This window comes from Miniopterus schreibersii (genome assembly GCF_964146895.1).
Source record: "Miniopterus schreibersii genome assembly, chromosome: 6".
Lineage (NCBI taxonomy): Eukaryota > Metazoa > Chordata > Mammalia > Chiroptera > Miniopteridae > Miniopterus > Miniopterus schreibersii.
The window spans coordinates 83,284,526-83,306,353 of record NC_138107.1 but is presented as its reverse complement, the minus strand read 5'-3'; the positions used below and the strand labels follow the sequence as shown (position 1 = coordinate 83,306,353).

At 40.6% G+C, this 21,828-nt stretch overlaps 2 protein-coding genes across 15 annotated transcripts in view; both read left to right on the top strand.

The window, feature by feature from the left end:
- RGS17 (regulator of G protein signaling 17) overlaps positions 1-8,784 on the top strand; it is an 83,702-nt gene extending 74,918 nt beyond the window's left edge. For 4 of the 8 annotated variants that reach the window (XM_081141645.1, XM_081141644.1, XM_081141642.1 and 1 more), the window contains one exon: positions 1,601-8,784. In XM_081141645.1, the coding sequence (XP_080997771.1) occupies positions 1,601-1,789 (189 nt within the window). In that variant the 3' untranslated portion in view covers positions 1,790-8,784. The remainder of the gene's footprint in view (positions 1-1,600) is intronic. The other 4 variants (XM_081141643.1, XM_081141641.1, XM_081141639.1 and 1 more) reach the window with 2 other exon arrangements.
- MTRF1L (mitochondrial translation release factor 1 like) lies at positions 8,716-19,303 on the top strand. 7 transcript variants are annotated; one of them, XM_081141636.1, is made up of 7 exons: positions 8,716-8,926; positions 13,432-13,511; positions 15,728-15,911; positions 16,364-16,527; positions 16,790-16,907; positions 18,066-18,202; positions 18,919-19,303. In XM_081141636.1, the coding sequence occupies exons 3-7, from the start codon at positions 15,815-15,817 to the stop codon at positions 19,117-19,119; spliced, it is 717 nt and encodes a 238-aa protein (XP_080997762.1). In that variant the 5' UTR covers positions 8,716-8,926; positions 13,432-13,511; positions 15,728-15,814; the 3' UTR covers positions 19,120-19,303. The 7 variants fall into 7 exon arrangements, with proteins under 7 accessions (XP_080997762.1, XP_080997758.1, XP_080997759.1 ...); XM_081141632.1 differs by lacking the exon at positions 8,716-8,926 and adding an exon at positions 9,105-9,826; XM_081141635.1 differs by lacking the exon at positions 8,716-8,926 and adding an exon at positions 9,885-9,903 and having other exon boundaries at positions 15,753-15,911.
- The last annotated feature ends 2,525 nt before the right edge of the window (positions 19,304-21,828 follow it).

Below are 21,828 nucleotides of genomic sequence, written 5' to 3'. Positions count from 1 at the left end.
CAAGCAGCTCTGCCCCATTTCAGGAAAAGTTTTCCAGGCAGCCCCAATTACGTGGTGACAAATAACCAGGGATGGTGACATCTGTGGGTAAAGACTGGCGAGAAAGAAGGGGCTCTGGTGCTGGGTTCGCCTCCAGCAAGAATATGACACAGTGGCCAGCACCAGCCATACAAACACTGAACCTTCAGTGCTGCTCACAAATCCGGATCTCTTCCCTGAAGCTAGCAAATCAGGCGAAATAAGTGGGTTAAAAAAAAGCTTTAAAGTGAACCCCAAATCATTAAAAACCATCCTCTTGACACATTGACCTTTCAAAATTTACATAAAACATACCTTTCCACTCTAACAGTGTAGATTTTTTCCCTCAGATAACCCACCATGTAGCTGCAGATGGACTGTTCTGCCTTGAGATGTAAAAGAAGGGGGGGGGGGTAACAGCAGCTGCACAATAGTCTCTCTACACACTGTCGTTGGATGGAAAATAGGAAATTTTAAAAAGGAAGAAAGGTTCCGTCTTAGATTCTCATAGCCTCTTGTTCCGCAGTTCATGAACCCGACGCTGCTGCTCGGGTGACAGTGTATGTAAGTAGACTTTTGTTTTCGGTGAAGGAGACCTGGGCCAAGAGGAAGTTCTCGCTCTTCCTTCAGGGGTGATCAGATGGTGCGTGCCCCTCAGAGCCCTCGCCCTCTCAAACCAGAGCACGTTGCGGGTCGCACGGCCTGCCTTGTAACGCTGGCTGTCTCCAGGGCAAGCTCCTAGATCCATCCCAGTTTGCCGCTGTTTCGGTGTTTACAGCTCACACCTCGAACCATGCAGCCGCCAGTGAGCATGGCCTTGAGGTGCTGCAGGGGAGCTACCTGAGAAACTTGTTGAAAAGAAATGCTCTGCCTGCAGGGCCCGCGAATTGAGTGGAGATGGGCTCTGAGCGGCTGGTCGGAATCGTACCACAGTTTGCGCAAGAAGGCAGATTGCACTACCGATATCATCGAGAAAAACTCTGCCCATTTTTATGGTTGAACTTCTAAAACCCCTGAGGTTACTTCAGTCTCCCATTTGTCAAGGAGACTGCACGTGGCTGTGAAATCAGAGGCTGCCTCTACGTAATCTTGAGTATCAAGATCTTCGGATGTGTTCAGATGTGAGGACTACGCAGCTTCCTGTGTCTTGCCAGGTAGACCCAAGACAAAGAGTGTGCTGGGCTCTGCTCTAGGAGGAACTTCCACAGCCCCGGTTTCCTCCTTCTGACAAAGTAGGACTTGGTGGGATATGAAACTATCAGCGTTTGAGACACATGTTAATTTTTTTCCAGAGAACTACTCTGCAAGATTTTTACTTGCCCAGTAAAGAGGGTCACCCTGGCTGTTACATAATAGGAGGGGATTCTCTGCTACGTCAGCAATAGGTAGAAATTGTCAAAAACAATTTTTTGTTTGTTTAATTCAACTTTTGAAGGAGGGTATCTTTTAGACAGATACCCTCGAGATTTAGGTAGTTGGACGTACTCTTTGGAATTTCTCTGAAATGTAATGAACCTATCGTTCTTTAAGTGAGACCTTTTGAAAAAATAGTATTTAATGTGTTGCTCTTATTTCTTTTTAGGTCAGTCTCGATTCTCGAGTTAGAGAGGTGATCAACAGAAATCTGTTGGATCCCAACCCTCACATGTATGAAGATGCCCAACTTCAGATATACACCTTAATGCACAGAGATTCTTTTCCAAGGTTTTTGAACTCTCAAATTTATAAGTCATTTGTTGAAAGTACTGCCAGCTCTACTTCTGAATCTTAATTTTCATTTAAAAACAGAATCCTTTTGGAGGGCTGGGATGGGAGATAAAAGTAGTCAAGTAACACCAGAAGCAGAGTTCCTGGACAACTACAGTTTAGCATTCCTCAGGCTACTGTGAAAATAAAACCATATGGTCTTTGTCTCCATTTTTATCGAGGTTAGCCGTGGTTAACTTTGGAGAAAATACCACACAAAACAGTGAATTGCCAAATTAAGTTTGTTTTAGTCAACACTCATTCTACTTGCAAGCAAACTGTACTTGTAGTCCTATGGACAGTCTCCTAGTGTATCTCCAGAGACTGCATGTGCAAAGTAAAACTGCTTCATTTGCCATGTAGTTGTTGTAATATTTAATCCAATGGCGTAACTTATATCTGTATTTAAGGACTTCCGTGCAATATGGTCTTACAGAAATAATTGCCAAAAAGTTGGCTGTGGTTTGCATTTTTAAATATAACCTAAGACAGAAAAAGCCAATTTTTAAATTGTAACACTGTATTCAACACGCTATATACTGTGTTCAGTACACTCATTTCTAAGCCAATATATCTGTACATGAAAAAAGAGCTATTTATCTCTGTTTGGTGGAAAATCCCAGTGGGGGATTCCTCTGGTTGTCCACTGCCAAAACTGGCATTTTTATTGCAGAAGAGTTTGTTGTGTAAAAAAATAAGATGAAAAGAGAAAAAAAGCACAAACTAATTTGAAGATATTCTATCTCAATGACAAATCAGAGTGATATTCTTTTTAATTGTAACAGAAGAAAATGAGTCTATGTATATATCCCATGTCCGATACTGTAATTAATTTATTAAAGACTGGCTCTCCAGTTCTAAAACAGTTGTGTAATGTATGTACTTTAGCAAGAAAAAAAACCAATGAGCTTGATAACTTAGTTTTGGAATATAAAGAAAGGATTTAATAAAGGAACGCCTACATGTAGCATCATAAAAAATGTTGATGAAAAGCAGCTGTCCCTGTGGCATATTTTCCTTGAAAGTAAAATCCAGTGAAAAGCTAAGTTTTTAACCAATAAAAGTTTTATAAGGGTTATGAAGAACATAATTCTCTATTTCAGACCTTAACTGTTTTCACATAGCATCTTAAGAATTACTTATTTTAAAAATGTTGAAACCAAACTATCAATTCTCATCCATAATTCAAAGGCAGTGCAGTGCTCAAATCTCCTAGCTGCCATATTATTTTTTAAAGTATCACTAAATCTTTAAAACAAAATACCTGCTTGACATTGGCATGTACTTTTGAGATTCAAGAAAACAGTATCCTATTGTGCACCGACACAAAAAAGTCATTGTCATATTTATATTAAGGCGTTACATTTGAATATTAATATCCCCTGGAAGCTATTTTTTTAATCTTAAAATTATTAAATATAATATTGAGTAACCTAAAATGAAAGTTTTAAAAATATTTATATCCACTGAAAATACTGGCCTTATATTAAGGATGATATTAAAATTATAGGTTTTCTTTGCCATTTTTAACTACCTCTCATTTTTTAATTTATTAAACATTTAAAAAAACAAGTTTGGGTTTTCTTCTTAAATTTTATTTTACTTGAAAGGTTGGCATCATAAGTTTCTTTTTCCATAAACTTAAAACATTTTAAGAATTGTTTTTTTAAGTGAATTTGATTTTCTAATTTATATAGAATTCAGGAGATATGTTTAAAAGGGCTATTATCTATTCCCTATGCAAATATTTTAACTGTTGCAGTGTTTGACAGAATGGGATTTTAAAAAAAGTTTGCAGAGTAGAAAACAAAAAAGTTCTGTTTACACTGGTGTTGCTGACTATCCTACCATATTCAGCACTTTTAAATACCTTATTTATGAAAATGTACTTAAAATACAAATAGAAAATATTTATAATAATTTCTTTTAATAAATGCCTGTTTTTGTCTGAAAGTGTTAGTGTTAAGACATACGTTATCCATGTCAATTAGATATTTAATATTTGAATAATAATTTTCAGTAATATGTTGAAAAAAGATAGCTATGAAGATGTTTACAAAAAGTCATATTTTTTCCCTAAAGAGTGAAGAAAAACCTAAAAGAATCATCGCTTCTATTGTGAAGTTCTATTGTTCCTGGAGTATTTTTCTGTTAGATTGAGTTTATTATGCTACTATGATGTATACACATATATGTTGTATAATCATACTTGTTGCCGTGTTTGAAGCACAATAAATTGGTGCACATGACTAGAAAATATGTAACATACTATGATATACTGCATGCATCAGTCTTTTAAAATGTAGGCTTTATATTCTCGTTGTTACTATATATGATGGTGACCTGCTAGTCATAAATTATCTTTATAAGATACTTTGGACTCTTAGACGAATTGTCTGTTTGACAATGCTTTTCATATTTTACCAAATGTAAAAGATAAGGGCCCTTCTAAAGAGCCCCGATCTCTAACCTGGGCATTTGTAGAACACAGATTTCGAAGTTAGTACATCCTTTTGAAACCCGATTAGGAAGTTGTGTTGAGAATAATTCTAGAGTAGATTTACCCAGCAGACGTCGCTAACCATCCTCTGTCAGCAGTTCTGCGCTAAATTCCTATTTGGGGGGGGGGGTCCTCATTTAATTTCAAAACGTTTAACATTTCTAAGAGTATGTCTGTATATTTGCAACTCTAAAAAGTTTTAAAGGATGGTATTAATTCCTTCTGTTTTCATTACAGAGCTATATAATAAACAAACAAAAATGCCCTCAAATGGTGTCTATGCTACCATTCCAAGAGCACAATATTTGTTTGGTAGAATTAGGTTTTTGCTCGTGAGTGAATTCCTCGCTGAGGAAGAATTAGCACTTTAGAAGGCATCCCCGCGTTGTCGATTGCCAAGATAGCTTTGTACTGTTCGAACCTAATGCGCACAGAAAGAGGCTGATGCTTTTTCTCCAGTGCCTAGAATGGAAAGAAAGTAGAGAGTATAGATTGTATATAATTATGTGCAGATAAACTGGAGAGCCAGACTTCTTCAGAGATGGGTACGGAGATCACACTAATAGTGGACGGACGACGCTTCCTCACTCTGGAGAATCGTTAGTGTGTTAGCCAAGGGTAACACACTTACCCAGCAGTGTTACAAGGCAGCTGTAAGCACAGTACATGCACTGGCACATGAACAACTATAGCAAAACACAATTTTGATGGCAGTGTTATTAAGTGCAAAAATCAAGACCATAATGTGGTCTTTTTTTTTTTTTTTTAATCTTAAAATATGTACATAGGATGACCAGTTCTGATATTTGTTCCTGGTGCATGAGGTGTTTAATGGTAAGTATCCTTTAACACTGCCTAGGTTCTTACTTACAGAATGAAGTGTGTGTCGTATTTTTACCTGATAATTCAGTTTTGCAAAAGGACTGTAGAAATAGGTAAATTATGTTTATTTATTAGGGGCAAAAATACATTTTCACCACATTATGCTGATTTAAAATACTACCTGATTCTTAATTTTTAATTTATCTTTTTTCCTATACACCTTTAACTTATATTGAAAAAATAAGTCACTGTAATTGTGACAAGTTACATCTGCAAAAAATACAATATATCAGATGCATAGAGGAAAAAATATACAATCAGAAAATAACCTTTTGAACGCCACCTAAATTTCTTAGGTCTAAAACTCCTATAGCTAGAACCCTATAAAACATGAATTTTGAAAACTTTGCGCTGCACACATTGGCAAATTATTGTGAAAGGTGGTAAAGATATTTCCAGAAAAATTTCTAGCATCTGTATTTATATTGACAGTTGTGACAATTAATTTTCAAAGTATACTTTTACAGAGTCTTGCATTTGTGTGTTCTTTTCAGTTCTTTATAAATTTCTGACCAACATGTTAGTTCTCCTGAGAAAATAGTATTAAATCTGTAAAAATTTTAGCTCTTCCTCACTTGCTACAACTGCAGGTATTTATCAATAAAACTGATACCAAAACTTGCTTCAAATCTTCCCTGTAACCCTCTTAATAGTATCCTTGCAACACACAACAGATTGTTAAGCTTTAGTTCCAAAGATGAGGCTTTAATTATAAATTTGATTTCAAGCTACATTTCTTTCCTGTGACTATGGGCAAATCATTTATCCTGGGCATGTTTCCTCATCTTCAAATGAGGAATATACTTAATTTACAGGATAGTCATAAGAAAGAAATGAAATAAACATGGAAAGAATAAAATATCACATATTACTATTTTAACAAAGTTCTCCAACTCAATAATGATGACCATTTTCAAGAATGTATTAAATGCCATTTTAATGCACTCATCCCACATTTTTTCAAACCATACTTTAAAAATATGATGTAGTTATTCATCCAAAAGGATACTACCAAGCTTATTTTCAGATGGAGTAATAGATGTTATTGCTTTGTTCAATAATGTGATTCAAAATCACTGTTTTTAGTTGATCAACATCACCCTGAATCTACAATCAAGAAAAAAAAAATCACACACATACACATGGAGATATAAATATAGTTAGATGTGTGTATGTGTGTGTGTATACTATAGGTTTAAGTCAAAATTTAAATAAGAGAAATCACTTGAAAATTTTATTTCCTTTGGAAATAAAGCAACATTCCCAAGCATAGGAAGAATACAAATATCAAGTAATTTGCCAAATAAATATGCGGGGACTAGAATTAAAATTAAGTTATCCAGACTGGATATTAGAAAACACTGATATTGACATGGACTAGAAAGAATTTTTTAATATTAAAATAGTATGATTTTTAAAATTTTACCATGAAAATATGAAAATAAAAGGTATTTGTATGTTCGTAAAATTTTTCATCAACCTTTTGTTTTTGAATCGTTTCAGATTTGCAGGAAAATTGCAGATAGTACAGAGTCTCCATGTACAGCACACCCATGAGATAGCGAACCAATAGTGCATTAAGTCTACACGTCCTTCGGATCCCTTAGTTTCTACCTTTCCCTGTTCCAGCATCCCATTCACGATGCCACATTACATTTAGTCGTTTGTCCTTAGTCTCCTCTTAGCTGTGACAGTTTCTCCAACTTTTCTTGCTTTTGATGACTTGGACAGATTTGAGGAGTACTGGTCTAGTATTTTGCAAAACGTCCCTCCATTGGAATTTGTCTGATGTTGTCCCCGTGGTTAGACAGGTGTTCCTGGTTTTTGGAAGGAAGACCCCAGAAGTCAAGTGCCATCTATATCGTATGATATCAGAGACGCATACCATCATCAGGACTTGTCTCTGGTGATGTTGGCTTTAACCAGAGGGCTGAGGTCGTGTTCGTTAGGTTTCTCGACCATAAAGTAATAGAGTTTTGAGAGGTTATACTGCATGTAAATTTACTGGACGTTTACGCTGAGCTGAAAAAAAAGTTATCAGCGAATGATTCCTCAGCGTTGCTGGGAGGTTCCATGAAATCATCGCTAACAAATCCTTTGGAGAAAATACAATGAACTGAAGAGTGTTAGCTCGAATACCTATTTCATGGAGGTGAAAGTGGAGTTTTTCCTTTTAGTATAATTACCTTAATCCTCTACACCTCTTTCGTAGTGAAGACTTTAGTCTTACTAATTGTCCTAACAGGTAATTTAAACTGATCATCATTTCGCTGAGTTTTTCCATACTGCCCTCCAATGAACAATAAACGCTGAATATCGAAATAATGTAAAAGCCTTGACTTTTTTCCCTTGCTTTAACCTGTTTGTCATAAACACACCGTTTCTTGTATATGATTGTAGTAAGTCTGCTAAATATGAAAAATAACTTCAGTGTGTTTGGTTCTGTGAAGTTTATCATGTTGAGTGTGTGTCATTTTCTCCCTACCATGGTCACTGCACTTAATCATCTCTCTATTTTGGACTCCACCGGTCTCAGTGGACCTAAGGAAACTGTGGGCGCATGGAGACAGCTTGAGAGGTGCCATGCTTGGTGGTTCTGTAGTGCCGGGGTAACTCTAGGCACCTATACACTGAGTCCAGACTGTTTTTCCTCCAGTTTGAGTTGTTTTGGGTTTTTGTTCCCCCTTTCTGGAGTCTGTTTTCTCTCTGTACAATAGACTAACTGAAAATGCTAGAATTTTCAAATGTAATAGAATTTGAGCATGACAATAATGTGAGAAAACTTAGAAGTCTCAAACTATGTATATTTCTTTGAGTTTTCAAAGTAAATCAAATTACAGCTGTTTTCATTGGACTATCTTGTGTAAACCTATGGATATTGTAAAATGCACACGCATTACACTGACTTTTTAAAAATGTTTTGAATTAATAAAGAATCCACCCGTATATCCTTAACAAGTTATTGTTTTCTCATTGGTGTAACATTATAGGAGTCAAAGGTACACTTACTTATATTATTTAAGTTGCTGGGGCATCTGAGGGAAAATAATTCCTGACCAGATTCTTTACATTCTATAAGGTGATTGTTTATTACATGTTTGCACCTTTTATAAATAAAAGTCAATTCCTGAAAGGACTTGATTTGAGCATTTAGGTGGGAGGTTTATCCTGTTGAGTTCAAATGACTCCTGCCATTTCCACGGCTTAACAAGAAACACCCTCCACGTGTTGCCGGGGGAAAGAGCTGTTGCCGAGAAACAGTCTGACCAGCCTGTTATCAGATCAGAATTAAAACGGGTCTTAGCCGCTGCCTGACCGGGAAACAACTTTATAAAGCGGCGCGGCTTGAACACACCGGCGGAGACAAAGCACCAAGGTGGTGAAGCGGCCAGGCCGCCGCGCCCGGCCCGCGCCCGCCCCTGGAGCTGGGGCGCGAGGGGAAGGCCGGCCCATTTCCTAAGGTTTTTATACTGTCCTCAACAGTTTTGATTAGAGGACTTAAGGATGACTTGACCTTGTCAAGGGCATGTTTTACTTTTTTTTTTAAAAAAGAATAAATTCCCAGCTTTCCCGGCGTTTCAGCGCCCCGAGCAGTGAAAGCACTCGGAGCGCGGGCGCCCGGGTCATCCCCTCGGACCCGGCCTCTGGGTGTGGAAAGCGAGGTCTCCAGCACCGCCGGCGAGACCCGCGGGGGGGGCCGGGCTCCCGGGGCCGCGGCTCTGCGGGGACGAGCCTGCAGCCGGGAGGAGCCGCGAGCGCGACGGGCCCGGCGGGGGCGAGGTGAGGAAGCCGCTGGCGAGCGAGTCAGGGACGGGGCCAAGGGACAGGAGCGGGGCCGCGCGGCCGCTGCTCGGCTGCCTGCAGCACTCGGGCCACGTCCTGACGGCGCGAGCCTCGGCCACCGACGGAGCCGGGAAAGCGCGGCGCCCGCCCTGTTTCCAAACCTTTCGCGCTAGGAAACGAGAGGCCGGGCGGGCGCGGGCACTTCCTCCGCGGGGCCCCGCCGGGAGCGACCGCTGACGGCCGTTCCCGGAAACCCTCGCGGGACGCTCCGGAAAACCCTGGCCCTCAGGGAAAGGCGCGGCCGCCGGCGGCTTTCCCTTTTTGCACGAACGCCAGCCTATCGCGCAGGAGGAGACTCCACGACCCAGCCAGTAGAGGAGGAGCCCAAGGCCTCCCGCCCCCGCCCCTACCAACTTCCGCTCTGCCCCCTCAACTTCCGGCCTCTGCCAGGTCTGCGGCCTTTAAATGTTCGGCGGAAGTTCCCGCAGAGGCTTCCGGGCGGCCCTTTAAATCCCGCGCGCGTGCCGGGCGGGGCTCGGTCAGCTCTCGCTCCTCTTGCCAAACTCCGCGCGGTGTCGCGAGACTCGCTCCGCACGGAACTTCCGGCTTTGGTCCGCCGGAGCAGTGGCGGCGGCGCGATGCGGTCCCGTCTCGCGTGGAACGTCGCTCGGTGTCTCTGGGCGCGCCCCGCGGCGGCCCCGGGCGGCCGGCACCTGAGCGGCGGGAGCCCGCTGCTGGAGGAGCTGTTCGCCCGCGGCGGGCCCTTGCGCACCTTCCTGGAGCGCCAGGCGGGGTCTGCCTGCCAGCTGCAGGGCGGGGGGCCTCAGCTGGTGGCCGCAGCCAAGCTGCTGAGCGCCAAGGAGCAGGAGCTGCGGGAGACCGAGCCCTTGCTGCGTGGTAAGGGGTCCAGGGAGTCGGGATTCAGAGCATATTCCTGGCTCTTCCTTCACCCTGCGCACCGGGCTGCTGGTGAGGTGTGCACACTGTTCCCGAGCTGCAGCCCGTCTTGGTTTGGCCCGAGCTCACGTGCTCATCGGTGCGCACCGAGCCCGCCCCCCGTGTCCTCCTTTGTCGTCCCCGGGCACAGTGCCCCGCCCGGTACGCACTCACCTGACGCCTGTCGGTTGGGTGCGCCGGCCCTGTCCCCGTCAGGGGCTCCAGCGCAGTTTCTCCAGGTGGGGTGTCAGGAGAGGCGCGTGCGACGAGCAGACACGTGACTCAGAATCTGAGACCTAGACGTGTGTTTTTATCAGTTTCCCACGTGATTTGTGTGCATTCAGGTCTGGATGAGGCCCACGTTTCTGCATTTCTCTAAGCTCCCAGGGACGCCGAGCTACTGGTCCATGGGCCATGCGTTGGGTAGCAGACTCTAGGGGGGGGTCACAGTCTATTTGGGGAAAGAGAATTAATTATAATACAACTAAAAAGTGAGAACAGGTATTTGAATAGACCCAGGAGAGCAAGAAGAACTTGTTGGGAAGGCCCCCTGCAAGAATAAAGGCCTACCCTTAGAGCATATAATAGCTTAGCCTTTATTGATCCTCCAGGCTTTGCTTACCTTTCTGTAGGCATGAATTCATCCATTTCATATAACAAACTATTAAGTAGGTACTATTAGCCTTCTGTGACAGAAGAGGAACCTGAAGCATAGAGGTAAAATAAAGGCTCAGGTTACACAGCTTTTAAGGAATGGAGTTTGGATTGGAGTGACTCCAGATCTCATGTTTTTAAGCACTGTATTCTCTGTTAACCAAGGCAGAGGTGAGATTATGAAAAGTGGCAGATTGGAACATTTTCTAAGGGGTGGATGGTGCTGATTGTGCCCGGCCTGCGTGTCTCAGAGGTTGTGCATTGACCTATGATTCAGGAGGTCATGGTTCAATTCCTGGTGAGGGCATATTCCCGGGTTGTGGGATTGATCCCCAGTAGGGGCTGTGCAGGAGGCAGCAGATCAGTGACTCAGTGATGTTTCTCTCTCTCTCTCTCTCTCTTTTTTTCTCTCCCCCCCCCTTCCTCTCTTAAATCAATAAAGACATTAAAAAAAAGAAAGGTTGATTTTATCCTGTTGGCAGAAGGGAGCCAGCAGAAGCATTTAGACTGGTGAGTGAATGTTCGAAATAGCTTTGTTGCTTAGGAAGCTGGGTTTGTGGTGGTTTAGAAGTCAGCCTGGAATGAGAATGAAGATGACATGGAAAACATTTAGAAGGCTAGTGCAGCAGTCAGGTCAGAGTTAAGCAGAGTCCAAATTAAGTGATTTAAGAGAAAAGGCAAATGCCTGGAGTATAAGAAAAGAATTAAGGATATTTTGGAAAATGTCTTTTGGAGAAAAATTAAATTGTTTTTATAGCTTAAGTCAAGCTTAAAAGTCAAGTGGCTTGAAATCCAAGTAGATTTAAGGAGGATTAAGTATTTTAAAAATCAAACTGTAAAGAATTTGACAGAATGTTAGAAAATTGTTGCTGGCAGAATGCTACTCAGCTTAAAAACAGCAGAAAATATCTCTCAGCAACTCCTGAGTTCTTTTTGCATGTCAGATACCACTATCAAAAAAATTATGAAAACTACTTTTTAGGTGCTTACAGCCTAGTGAAGAAAGAGAAGTTTAAGGAGTTAAATAAAAATAAAAGTGAATGAGCATTTGTTTTGTTTTAATTTGTGCAGTAACGAGCAGAGTGTTATAAAAAGTAAAGACTTGGCATTTAAAAGGATCTTGAAGGGTAGGAAGGAAGTTGCCAGCTAGTGTAAGAGAAGAGATTTGAAGGCACAGGTGACCAGTAGGATAAAGGACCAAATTGGGAGATAAAACATGGCAGGAGCATAGAGTAGATATGGGAGTTGATAATGTAATAAAAACTTGAAACCCCAACAATTAAGAACCTTGCATGACCACCTGAATTTGTAGTATAGACCATGGGAAATTAGCATGTTTTTAAGCAGAAATATGACACCTTTTAAAAGAAAGAGTAATGCTGGCATCAGTGTTGAGGATGAAATGGAGTATTCTTCAGAGACTTTGGTGGCTGATATTTAATTGTATGTTTATTTAAATTACTTCTAGATTTGAGTTCCATCTCTGTGGCCTTACAGAACACCGCCTTTCAGAACTGAAAGGTACCCTGAGATCGTCCAGCTCAGGTCTTTCATTTTACTCTGGGACTCAGCGAAGTTGGGTGTTTTCCCCGAAGAGAACCGAGCGGTTGAAGTAGGACTAGAATTCATTTTTCCTTTTTCGGAGTCAACATATTTTCCATCTCCCCAGATTTCTTCTGTACCAAATTCTTGCCAAAATAATTTCCTGCCTTTCAACCAACAACTTTCTGAACTTGCTGATCTGAATTTTGCTGTTGTCATTCTCTCTCCTTGAATTAATCACTTTTTCTTTTTTTCTGCCCATCCCAAAAATAAACTAAAAAAAAAAAGTCCTTCAGTGTGCTACTGTTTTAAAATTTAATCACGTCGTGTTTTAGGCTGTTATTCTTTGTGACTTTTTCTCCCCTAGAAAAGTATAAAGAAATTAAAGTTATCTCAAATCTTGCCTTGTGTGTGTCATCCCCAGTTCCCAGCATAGCTGGTTCTTAACCATTGACCAAACATACAAACTGATACTTGTAAGAGTTTGATCTCTCAACAGTGAGAGCAGTTTATAATAGCTAAAAAATCAAATATCCCCTTCTTCCTATAGGTTGCATGTGGCCCATAAGGTAGAGGAATAAGAAAATATACTTTGAAAGGTAAAAATGAAATCAGAATTAGAGTAAAGCCAGAGAAAGAGGAGTACTTCATGTAAACACCCTGTAAACATTGGGTAGGGTCTAAATATGTGGGTGGATACTTTATATTAATGAGACATTTACTAATAAGATAGGAAGTAACTTTCTACTTCTTAGGTCAGTTTTGGTTTAACTGATGGAACCTTCTGCTACTCTTCTGGTCTGACTAGCTCATTGCATTTATTTGTTATACAGTTGAGAAGTTGGAAAACTAAAAGAATATTTGTTAACATTAATATCTGATGGCGGTAAAATTATAGAAAAGTTTAACAGCTTCTTTATATTGTTATGTAGAGATTTCGTTTTTATTTTATGCTTTCTTTGTCAGGGAAAAAAGTTTTTATGCTACATGCTTATGAAAACTAATGCATAAAATGCTATTTTAAATTAATGGCAGTTGCCTGGCCAGACATGGCTCAGCGGTTGAGCATCGACCTAGGATCCAGGCGATCAGGGTTCGATTCCCGGTCAGGGCACATGCCCGGGTTGCGGGCTTGATCAATGAGTCCCTCATCATTGATGTTTCTATCTCTCTCTCTCCCTCGCCTTTCCTCTCTCTGAAATCCATAAAGATATATTTTAAATAAATAAATAAAATGAATGGCAGTTATTAAAAGGACAAGAAAGACATTTTTCCCTTCAGCTACAATAACAATAAAATTATTTCCTTGAATTCTGTTGGCAATTTAATACCAATTAAGGGAAAGTTAACCTACTGCCTTTATCTCTTAGATGAAAATGAAGACTTAAGGAAACTTGCAGAGAATGAAATTACTTCGTGTCAAAAAGAAATAGCTCATTTGAAGCATCAGGTATAGTATTTGTACAAAGAATAAAGCATTACTGCTATTATTTCTAAAGAATTTTATTAGAGGTTAATAAAAACAATTCAGGACTTAATTAGCTTGTTAGTATTTAGAATTATAAACAGTTTTTTAAAGCAGGAAAAAGCATATTCCCTGTGGTCCTTTTTTTATCACTAAAAGGATTGTAGAGCTCTGGCACAGGATGAATGTCACATTAATAGGATTTGCTGGAAAGGCAATGAAATATTGGCATTCTGTATCCCCTCTTTTGTTTTTGTAAGAGAGATGAAGGCGGGGTAGACAATAAGTAGAAGAAGTTAAGTGGTGACGGTAGATTGTGAGCCCCTTGGGAACAGGAACGCTTCTTTATCTTTGTGTCTTTGGCGCTCTTAGAATGCCAAACCTAGAGTAGGCCCTCAGGATTTTTAGAACTGAATTGCAGGAGAACATATAGGAGTTAAATGAAGAGTAGTCATATTAAATTAGAACCACCCTTTTTTAATTCTGTAAGGCAGAACTTAAAGGTTTACAAGAGTTATCGCTGGTGATACAAGTAAAAAAGCATGGTAGGGTGAGGAAGGAGCTCAGAAAGTGGGTGCTTAATTTAGAGGTTCTCTTCTCTAGCCAAATGTGGAACTCATCAAAAAAGTGGAACTCACTACCTACTCTGCAAGGAAAGTTCCACTATACAGTGAGAATCTCATATAACTTGGCTTCTACCCATTTTCTATTTTTTTATGTGTATGAAATAGGTCATGTGTATTAAAAGTTTCTGCACATTGGCTAGTAATTAACAAACATGTAAATTGTATCATTTGTTAGTTCAAGATTCCAGTGATCCTGTTGTATTGGCATAGGCTAGAGAGATGGGAAGGTAGTAACAACTATAGCTCCCAACCAACATCAGGTGTGATGTTTCAGAATTCAGGTAGACTTAGGTTCAGATCCTAGCTCTTCTAGGTTATAGCTGTGTGATATTAGGGAACGACATTATTCAACTAAGCTAAACCTAGTTAAACTTAGTTTTCACACCTTAAGGTGGAGCTGTTAATCATACTGACCCAAGATTGTTTTAAGAATTCAAAGTATGGGCGCACTCCCTGGAGCATGCTTGAGCCCCTCCTTTTCTCGGTTGTGTATTTTGCTCTCTCCTAAACCCTAAGGGTCCCCACGAGACTTGGAACCAGGGGAACAGCAGGCAGTGGCACCTTGTCTCAGGCTAACCCCCCTGAACCTGTCTCCCACACCCCCTTTCCTGACTTTTTAGTGAGCTAAAAGCAGCCCCACCTTGGCCCACTCTGTTACTGTGACTTGCTGCTCAGTGAGTCAATGCAGCCCCGCGTGGTTCTTCCTATAACGTTGTTCCTAGAGGGTCAGAGCAGCACTGCCTAGGTTCTTTCCTGTTGCTTCTATCTTAAGCTCTTTGTTTCACTGTCCCCAGCTTTACTCTCAAAATAAAATAAAAAAAGAAAAGTATGTGAAGTGCTTAGGAGAGTGCCTGTTGTATATTAAAGAACCAGTAAGTGTGGGTAGCTCTATTTACTGAACTCACCTAATCTAAGGACTTTTATTCTATATCCCCTTAATTAGTACATACTGAAATGTGAAACATTATAATGGAAGGAAGATTGATGTAGGCACAGGATTTGCATTCTATTACCTGGTCTGTCAGTCACACTTTGCCCTTTAACAAGTCATTTAATCTCTGTTAACTTCATTTTCCATGTAAAATGAGGGGATTGGACCAGGTCATCTCCAAGGGCCTTTTCAGTTCCAAAACTGCAAGTTTCTTTTCCACATTAAAGAAGCTTAAAAAAACCAAATGAATGCAATTTATTTTTGTTTTCTGCCATACTAGGCTGTAAATTACAAAAGGACAGTTAGAATCTTTTTCATTCTATACACAGTAGTGTCCTACTCACAGCAAGCTCTTAATTATTAATGGAATAGAGAAGTGATGGAAAGTATTCATGAATACCAAAAAAAACCTCTTTCAGCTGAACCTTGTAACATAACTTAAATGTAACATTAATATATTCTAGAAATTATGCTTATGTGGTTCTAATTGGCAAGATGGTTGGGCAGTAATCAGCAATATTAAATTTGCTTAGAGAAACTTTACGTAAATTAAATATTTAAAATCCTGCATCTAATCATTTGCCTCTTTTTTAAAATTTTAAGTAATTCTTAATTATAGAAGGGGTGATATTTTTTATTTACAGATTCTCTTACTTTTGGTTCCCTCAGAAGAAACAGATGAAAATGATTTGATCCTGGAGGTAACTGCAGGAGTTGGGGGTCAGGAGGCAATGTTGTTTACTTCAGAGATGTTTGATATGTATCAGCAATATGCTGCTTTTAAAAGATGGCATTTTGAAACCCTGGAATATTTTCCAAGTGAAATAGGTCAGTGAACTATTTAATTTGTTTTGGGAAAAGTATAGATTTATCTACATATGTCCTAGGAAAAGGGCTGGAAAGACTGGGCTTTGGAATTTATTTGTAAGAATGCTTAAGTAGTTTCATGTGCATCATTTACTAAATATTATCAATTTTGAAAGGGCCTATAAAATGTTAGTCATTCAGTACTCACTACTGTCTTTTAAAAGTGGTCTTTTAGACATGTTATTGAGTCATTTAACACCATAAATGTTTTATGTTTAATTATTACAAGCAATGAATATATTAAGTATTAAAACATGGAATATCGTAGATTTGTTAAAGTTTTTCAGTATATTTTACCATCTATAGATTGTCTTGTAGCTTTTAAAAATAAGTCTCAAGATGGTAGAAGTGATGGTCAAATGTTTATAAATGGTAAGAATAAAAAAAGAATTCTTTTCCCCAATATGTTGAAGGTGGGCTTAGACATGCATCTGCCAGCATTGGGGGTTCAGAAGCCTATAAGCACATGAAATTTGAAGGAGGTGTGCACAGAGTACAAAGGGTGCCAAAGACAGAGAAACAAGGCCGCATCCATACTAGCACAATGACTGTAGCAATATTACCACAGCCTACTGAGGTAAGGCTTCCCAGGCCCCTCTCTGTGGGATCCTAGCAGGGTTTGTTTTTATAGTATATTTTGATCTGCTACTCTTCCAAAAAAGAAAAAAAGTTTAAAATAATGGTATCTTTCTAACTACTCTGTATTCTTAAAATTAAACCTATAAATCTCATAAATTTTATACATAGCACGTATTTATATTTATAAATGGATAGTTTGTGCCTTTGAACAGTTCATACATGTAACATTTTTAAATCCCAACTTTTCCTCTCCTGTATAGATTAATCTAGTGATTAATCCTAAAGAATTGAGAATTGATACCAAGCGAGCCAGTGGAGCTGGCGGGCAGCATGTAAATACCACAGACAGTGCTGTCCGGATAGTTCATCTTCCAACAGGTATGGACTTATTCAACACAAAACATTGAAGAAAGAAATCAAATTCTGAATGACTTGATTACTTTTCCACTGAAATAGATCCTCGATTACCAGAGGAATATATATACCAAGGATTTTTTTAAATGCTTGATTTATGTAGACTCCTTAGCTGAAACTCTGCAGGGTAGTTAGTTGCAAAGCCAGGAAGATGAAGGGATCTAAACCCAGGAATTTCTATATTCGTGACTTTGAAGAGGTGTGGATAGTGCTTCTCAGATTTATACTTAGTACATATCACTATTAAAAAAAATCCTCACAGTAAATTCATTGTCATGGGCTCTTCTTTCTCAGAAAATGCTCTAAGTCACTAGTTCTTAGCTTTTTTTGAAGGGAGAAGGACATGGGTTCTTTTGAGGAACTAAAACATGCTCATACGCAAAGTTTTACATATAATTTCAGGGGCTTCTTTCCATTAAGTCCATCCGTAGACCTCCAGAGGTTCTGATTGTAGGTAGGTAGGTAGGCAATGGAGTTGTAGAAATATTTCCTGAGCCTTCAGTATACTGTTAGGTAGAACTGCAGTGATTCACATGTGACAAAGAGCAGATGGATAGCAAACCTGAGGTATCTAGAAAGAGAATACAGGACTCTCACAATGACCTATCTTAAACAGGCGTAATTCCCATTTACCTGTAGTGGTTGATGGGAGTAATGGATTGATGGTTTTGTTTTCTTAAATATGAAGAAATTCTCATGTTAAACTTTAAAATGATGTCTTATGTAATACATAGTATGTAAACTAGAATAGAAAATGATGGAAATCTTCAAAAACATTAATAGTGATGATCCCTATTAATAGGGTTAATTTTTATATTTTCATTTCTATGATGAGTTATTTTTAAAATTGTGGTGGCTGGTTGAGGGTATGGAAAAGCAATCCATATTAAATGATTACTATTTATTGTCTTGTATGTATGCCTTCAATATGGAAATACTTTGCACTGTAGTTCAAACTTAAATTTTGAGCATGCTGATACCTATAAAAATTATTTAAGTCTTCCTTTCATATTAGAATCCTGTGTGTGTCCTCATAAAGAAAGAAGGAAGAGAAGGATTATTCCTTGATAATAAATGAGGATTTTTAAATTAAAACTCTTTAATTCTCATAACACTATTCAGGTGTTGTTTCCGAATGCCAACAAGAGAGATCTCAATTGAAAAATAAAGAGATAGCTATGAAGAAGTTACGTGCAAAACTATACAGCATGTATCTAGAAGAGGAAACAAGTAAAAGATACAATGCTAGAAAGATTCAGGTAAAACTGAAATGAAAAAATACTTCAAAAGGACATTTTTAAATAAGTGTTTTTATGTATGTTACAATTGGTTCCAATGTATTTGTCAAAATAAGAAAAAATAATTTAAGTAGCTCAACCAAGGGCTATGCTTGTTTTGTAATAATCTTAAACCTGTGCTCTGTTTTCTATATTCAAGGGTGTTTTTCTCAGACTTTTAATCAGTTATTTAAAAACATACATGGAGTCTCCATTCTGAAAATTATGGAAGGATGGAAAGCAAACTGAACTTTCTTCCTGTTAATTTTATAACTACAAACCTTTTAGTAGTACTATATTAATGGGAAATTCATCACTTTGTCATCACTGAAGATGACTCAATTCAGAGATTATTAGTTACCATTGAATATCACTGCCACACTGTGTGTACATCAGCACCATGCAGTAGGTATTCTTTGTACTTTACAGATGGAGAAACTAATGATTAGAGTTGAAATAAACTGCCTGAAGTCACAGGGCATTGAAATGGCAGAGGATTCAGATACTAATCTGCTTTTAAAGCCCCTGTTCTTTTTTTCTCTATCATGTTCTCATGTTATTTGAGGAGTCATGTTAAAACTTGGTTCTTACATTGTTTCAAATTATAAAGCAAGAGCTTAATCTCCAGTCACATGAAATTTGTAGATTTAGTTGCCCTGAATCTAACTGTATCTCATATCTTTTTTTAATATATATAGATTGGAAGTAAAGGAAGGTCAGAGAAAATAAGAACATATAATTTTCCACAGAACCGTGTCACAGATCACAGAATAAACAGGTCGCTTCATGATCTTGAAACTTTCATGCAAGGAGAGTATCTACTGGATGAACTTGTTCACTCATTGAAAGACTATGCTGATTATGAATCTTTAGTAGAAATTATTTCCAAAAAACTTTAAATTGATTTGTTATTAAAGGCTTTTAATAACTTCTGAAACTTCTACAGTAAATCATGTTGTGTGTAAATAATGACCAGTATTGTCTTGAAAAACATGAGTTAATATGGTTGGAAGCAATATGCATATTTTTAAGACAGTTTATGTAAATTTCAATGTATTAGTAAAAAATATACATACAATATAATCATGGGTCTGGTTGTATATTTTGGACTCCTTAAAAGAAGTAGACAAAGGAAAGCACTTCATTTTATGTAAAATATTTAATGATCAAAAATTGGTTTATTATGAAACACTTCAAACCATAATATAGTAGAAATGTGACAATAAATACTGTATTAAGTTCTAGTCAGGAGACAGAAACCATACCATTAATTTTAATGGGGATAATTTTGATAGAGTTTTTTTAACTAGTAATGGAATTAGCTATTGGGAAGAACTCTTGATACACCAGGACTGAGAGTATCCAAGGAAAGAACAGCCTTGATAGAGGCTTCCCTTCTCCCACAGTAGAGAGTCAGGCCTATTGGAGAGGGTGTGGCTGCAGCTCACTTGATAACTGAAAAGTTCCCTGGACTGCCCAGGGCCAGAGCTGGTCTGTAGGCAGCGGATCTGGCCTTGGAGAGAACCCTCAAACCCTCAGAGACTGGTAGCCTCCCGCCAAGCGTTTCAGCAGAATTTGCTGGTAAGCATCAGTAGGTGTCTGCGTTAATCAGAGTCCTCCAGACAAACAGGACCAGTAGGATGTGTGTATATATTTTACTATGAGGAACCGGGTCACATGATTATGGAGGTTAGCAAGTCCACAATCTGCAGCTCGGGCCAGCAGGCTGACGGGCCAGGAGAGCTGACCCTGTGGTTCTTACCCCAAGGCAGCTGGCTGGCAAATTCTCTCTTGCTCAGGGAACGCCAGGCTTTTTGCTCCACCGACTGGATGAGGCCCAACATTATGGAGGACATTCTGCTTTACTCAGCGTTCACTGATTTAAGTGTTAATCTCACCTAGAAACACCCTGGGTAATACTATCTATGCACTCTATGGCAAATTGTCATAAAATTAACCATTAACGGTCAGTGTCCAAGAGACTTGTGCAGTTGTGCCACAGAAGGGAGTGGAAGCACAGGAGACCAGAGGCCCCCTCCCGCTGTACTGTCCCCTCCACCTACTGCCCACGCCTAGCACCGTCCTAAGGGAGAACCCTTCACAGGTCCAGCTTCAGTATCAAAGTAAAGCAATAAAAATGGTAACTGGCACAAACAGCCATAGTCATTACCTAGTTTCCATAATTGTTTTCATATTTGCTTAGTGTTAGAAGTTTAATGCTGTTACACTTCACCCTTAAGTATTTCAGCTTGCATTTTAAAAAATGACATTATTCTACATCATTTACTATCATCACACCTAACAAAATTCACAATAATTCCCTAGTATCTTCAAATACCCACATTTCCCTGAGTCCAAAATGTCTTAATTGGTTTCTTCAAACCAGGATTGGTGTCACTGAACTTGTTGCTCAAGTCAGGGTATTTCCTACAAACGAAGTTAAGAGCTTAGGACTCATCCCCCCCCCTTCCCCACGGGGCCAGGTGTGAATGCTCCCCTGTGGCGAGAGGCTCTAAATTCTCCAAAAAGTGACAGCAGACAAATGTGTTCACCCTTGGGAGCTGAGAAGAATTTCCTGTTAAAACTAACCTTAATGCTGCATCAGATGATCTACATCAATATTTCTCAGTCTTAAGACTTAAAAGAGATTAGTGCTCCTTTTCCCACGGGAATCCTGGTTACTATTAGCTCTTTTATAAGAAGAAGGGCCCCAGAGAACGGCCTGAGAGGGAGGGAAGGAAGGTCCAGCGGTGGCGGCTGGGGGCGGCACAGCCGCTGAAGACCTCGGTGTTCCAGTGAAAAGGGGCCGGCTGGCTGGAGGCCACGCAGCGCCGTCGGCCCCCGAGGCCTAACAGCTTCCCCTCCGCCGGGAAAGCACTCCCTCGGCGGGAGCCTCCACCCCGGGAGTGCAGCCCCGAGCTCCCCGGCGGGGGGTGGTTTCCTCGGGAGCAGCACTGCCGCCCCTGGCGCTCGGCCCTGAAGGAAGGGAAGAAACGAACAAGAAACCCAGGGGAGTAGATACACATTTCACCACCTTCAGGCCCGGCCAAAATAACGGCACGGGAACTGGGGCTGAAAGAAATAACGCTTCCAAGAGCGAAGGCCCACCGGCCGGCCGCGCCCCGCAGGTCCGGCTCCAGGTCTCCCGCCACGGCGCCGGCGCGACCAGGTGGGCGGCAGGGGGGAGGCGGCGCCCCACAGCCGCGGGCTCCTCCGCCTTCCCCGAGAATCGCGGGGACCCCAGCGCGCACGCGCCGACCCGCCAACTCCGCGACCACCTCCCGCCAAAAGCGCCTGCGCGAACGCCCCGGGCCGGAGGAGGGGCCAGAGGAGGAGGTCGAGGGGAGCGCGCCCAAATCCCAGACGCGCGGGCTGAGGAGGGCTGGGGGCAGGGCCGGCTTCCGCCGAGGCTGCGCCCCCGCACGGCCCGCGTCGCCGCTCACCAACCTCCCGCCGACGAGATGACCGGAGAGAGCCCGCTGCCCTCTGTACCCATCGGAGACCTTCCGGGAGGAGCCGGCGCTGCCTTCAGGATGAAACGGGGACTCGCCGGAGGCCGGTTCCCACCGCGGGGGGCGGCTGGGCGGGCGGGCGCATGCGTGGTAGGC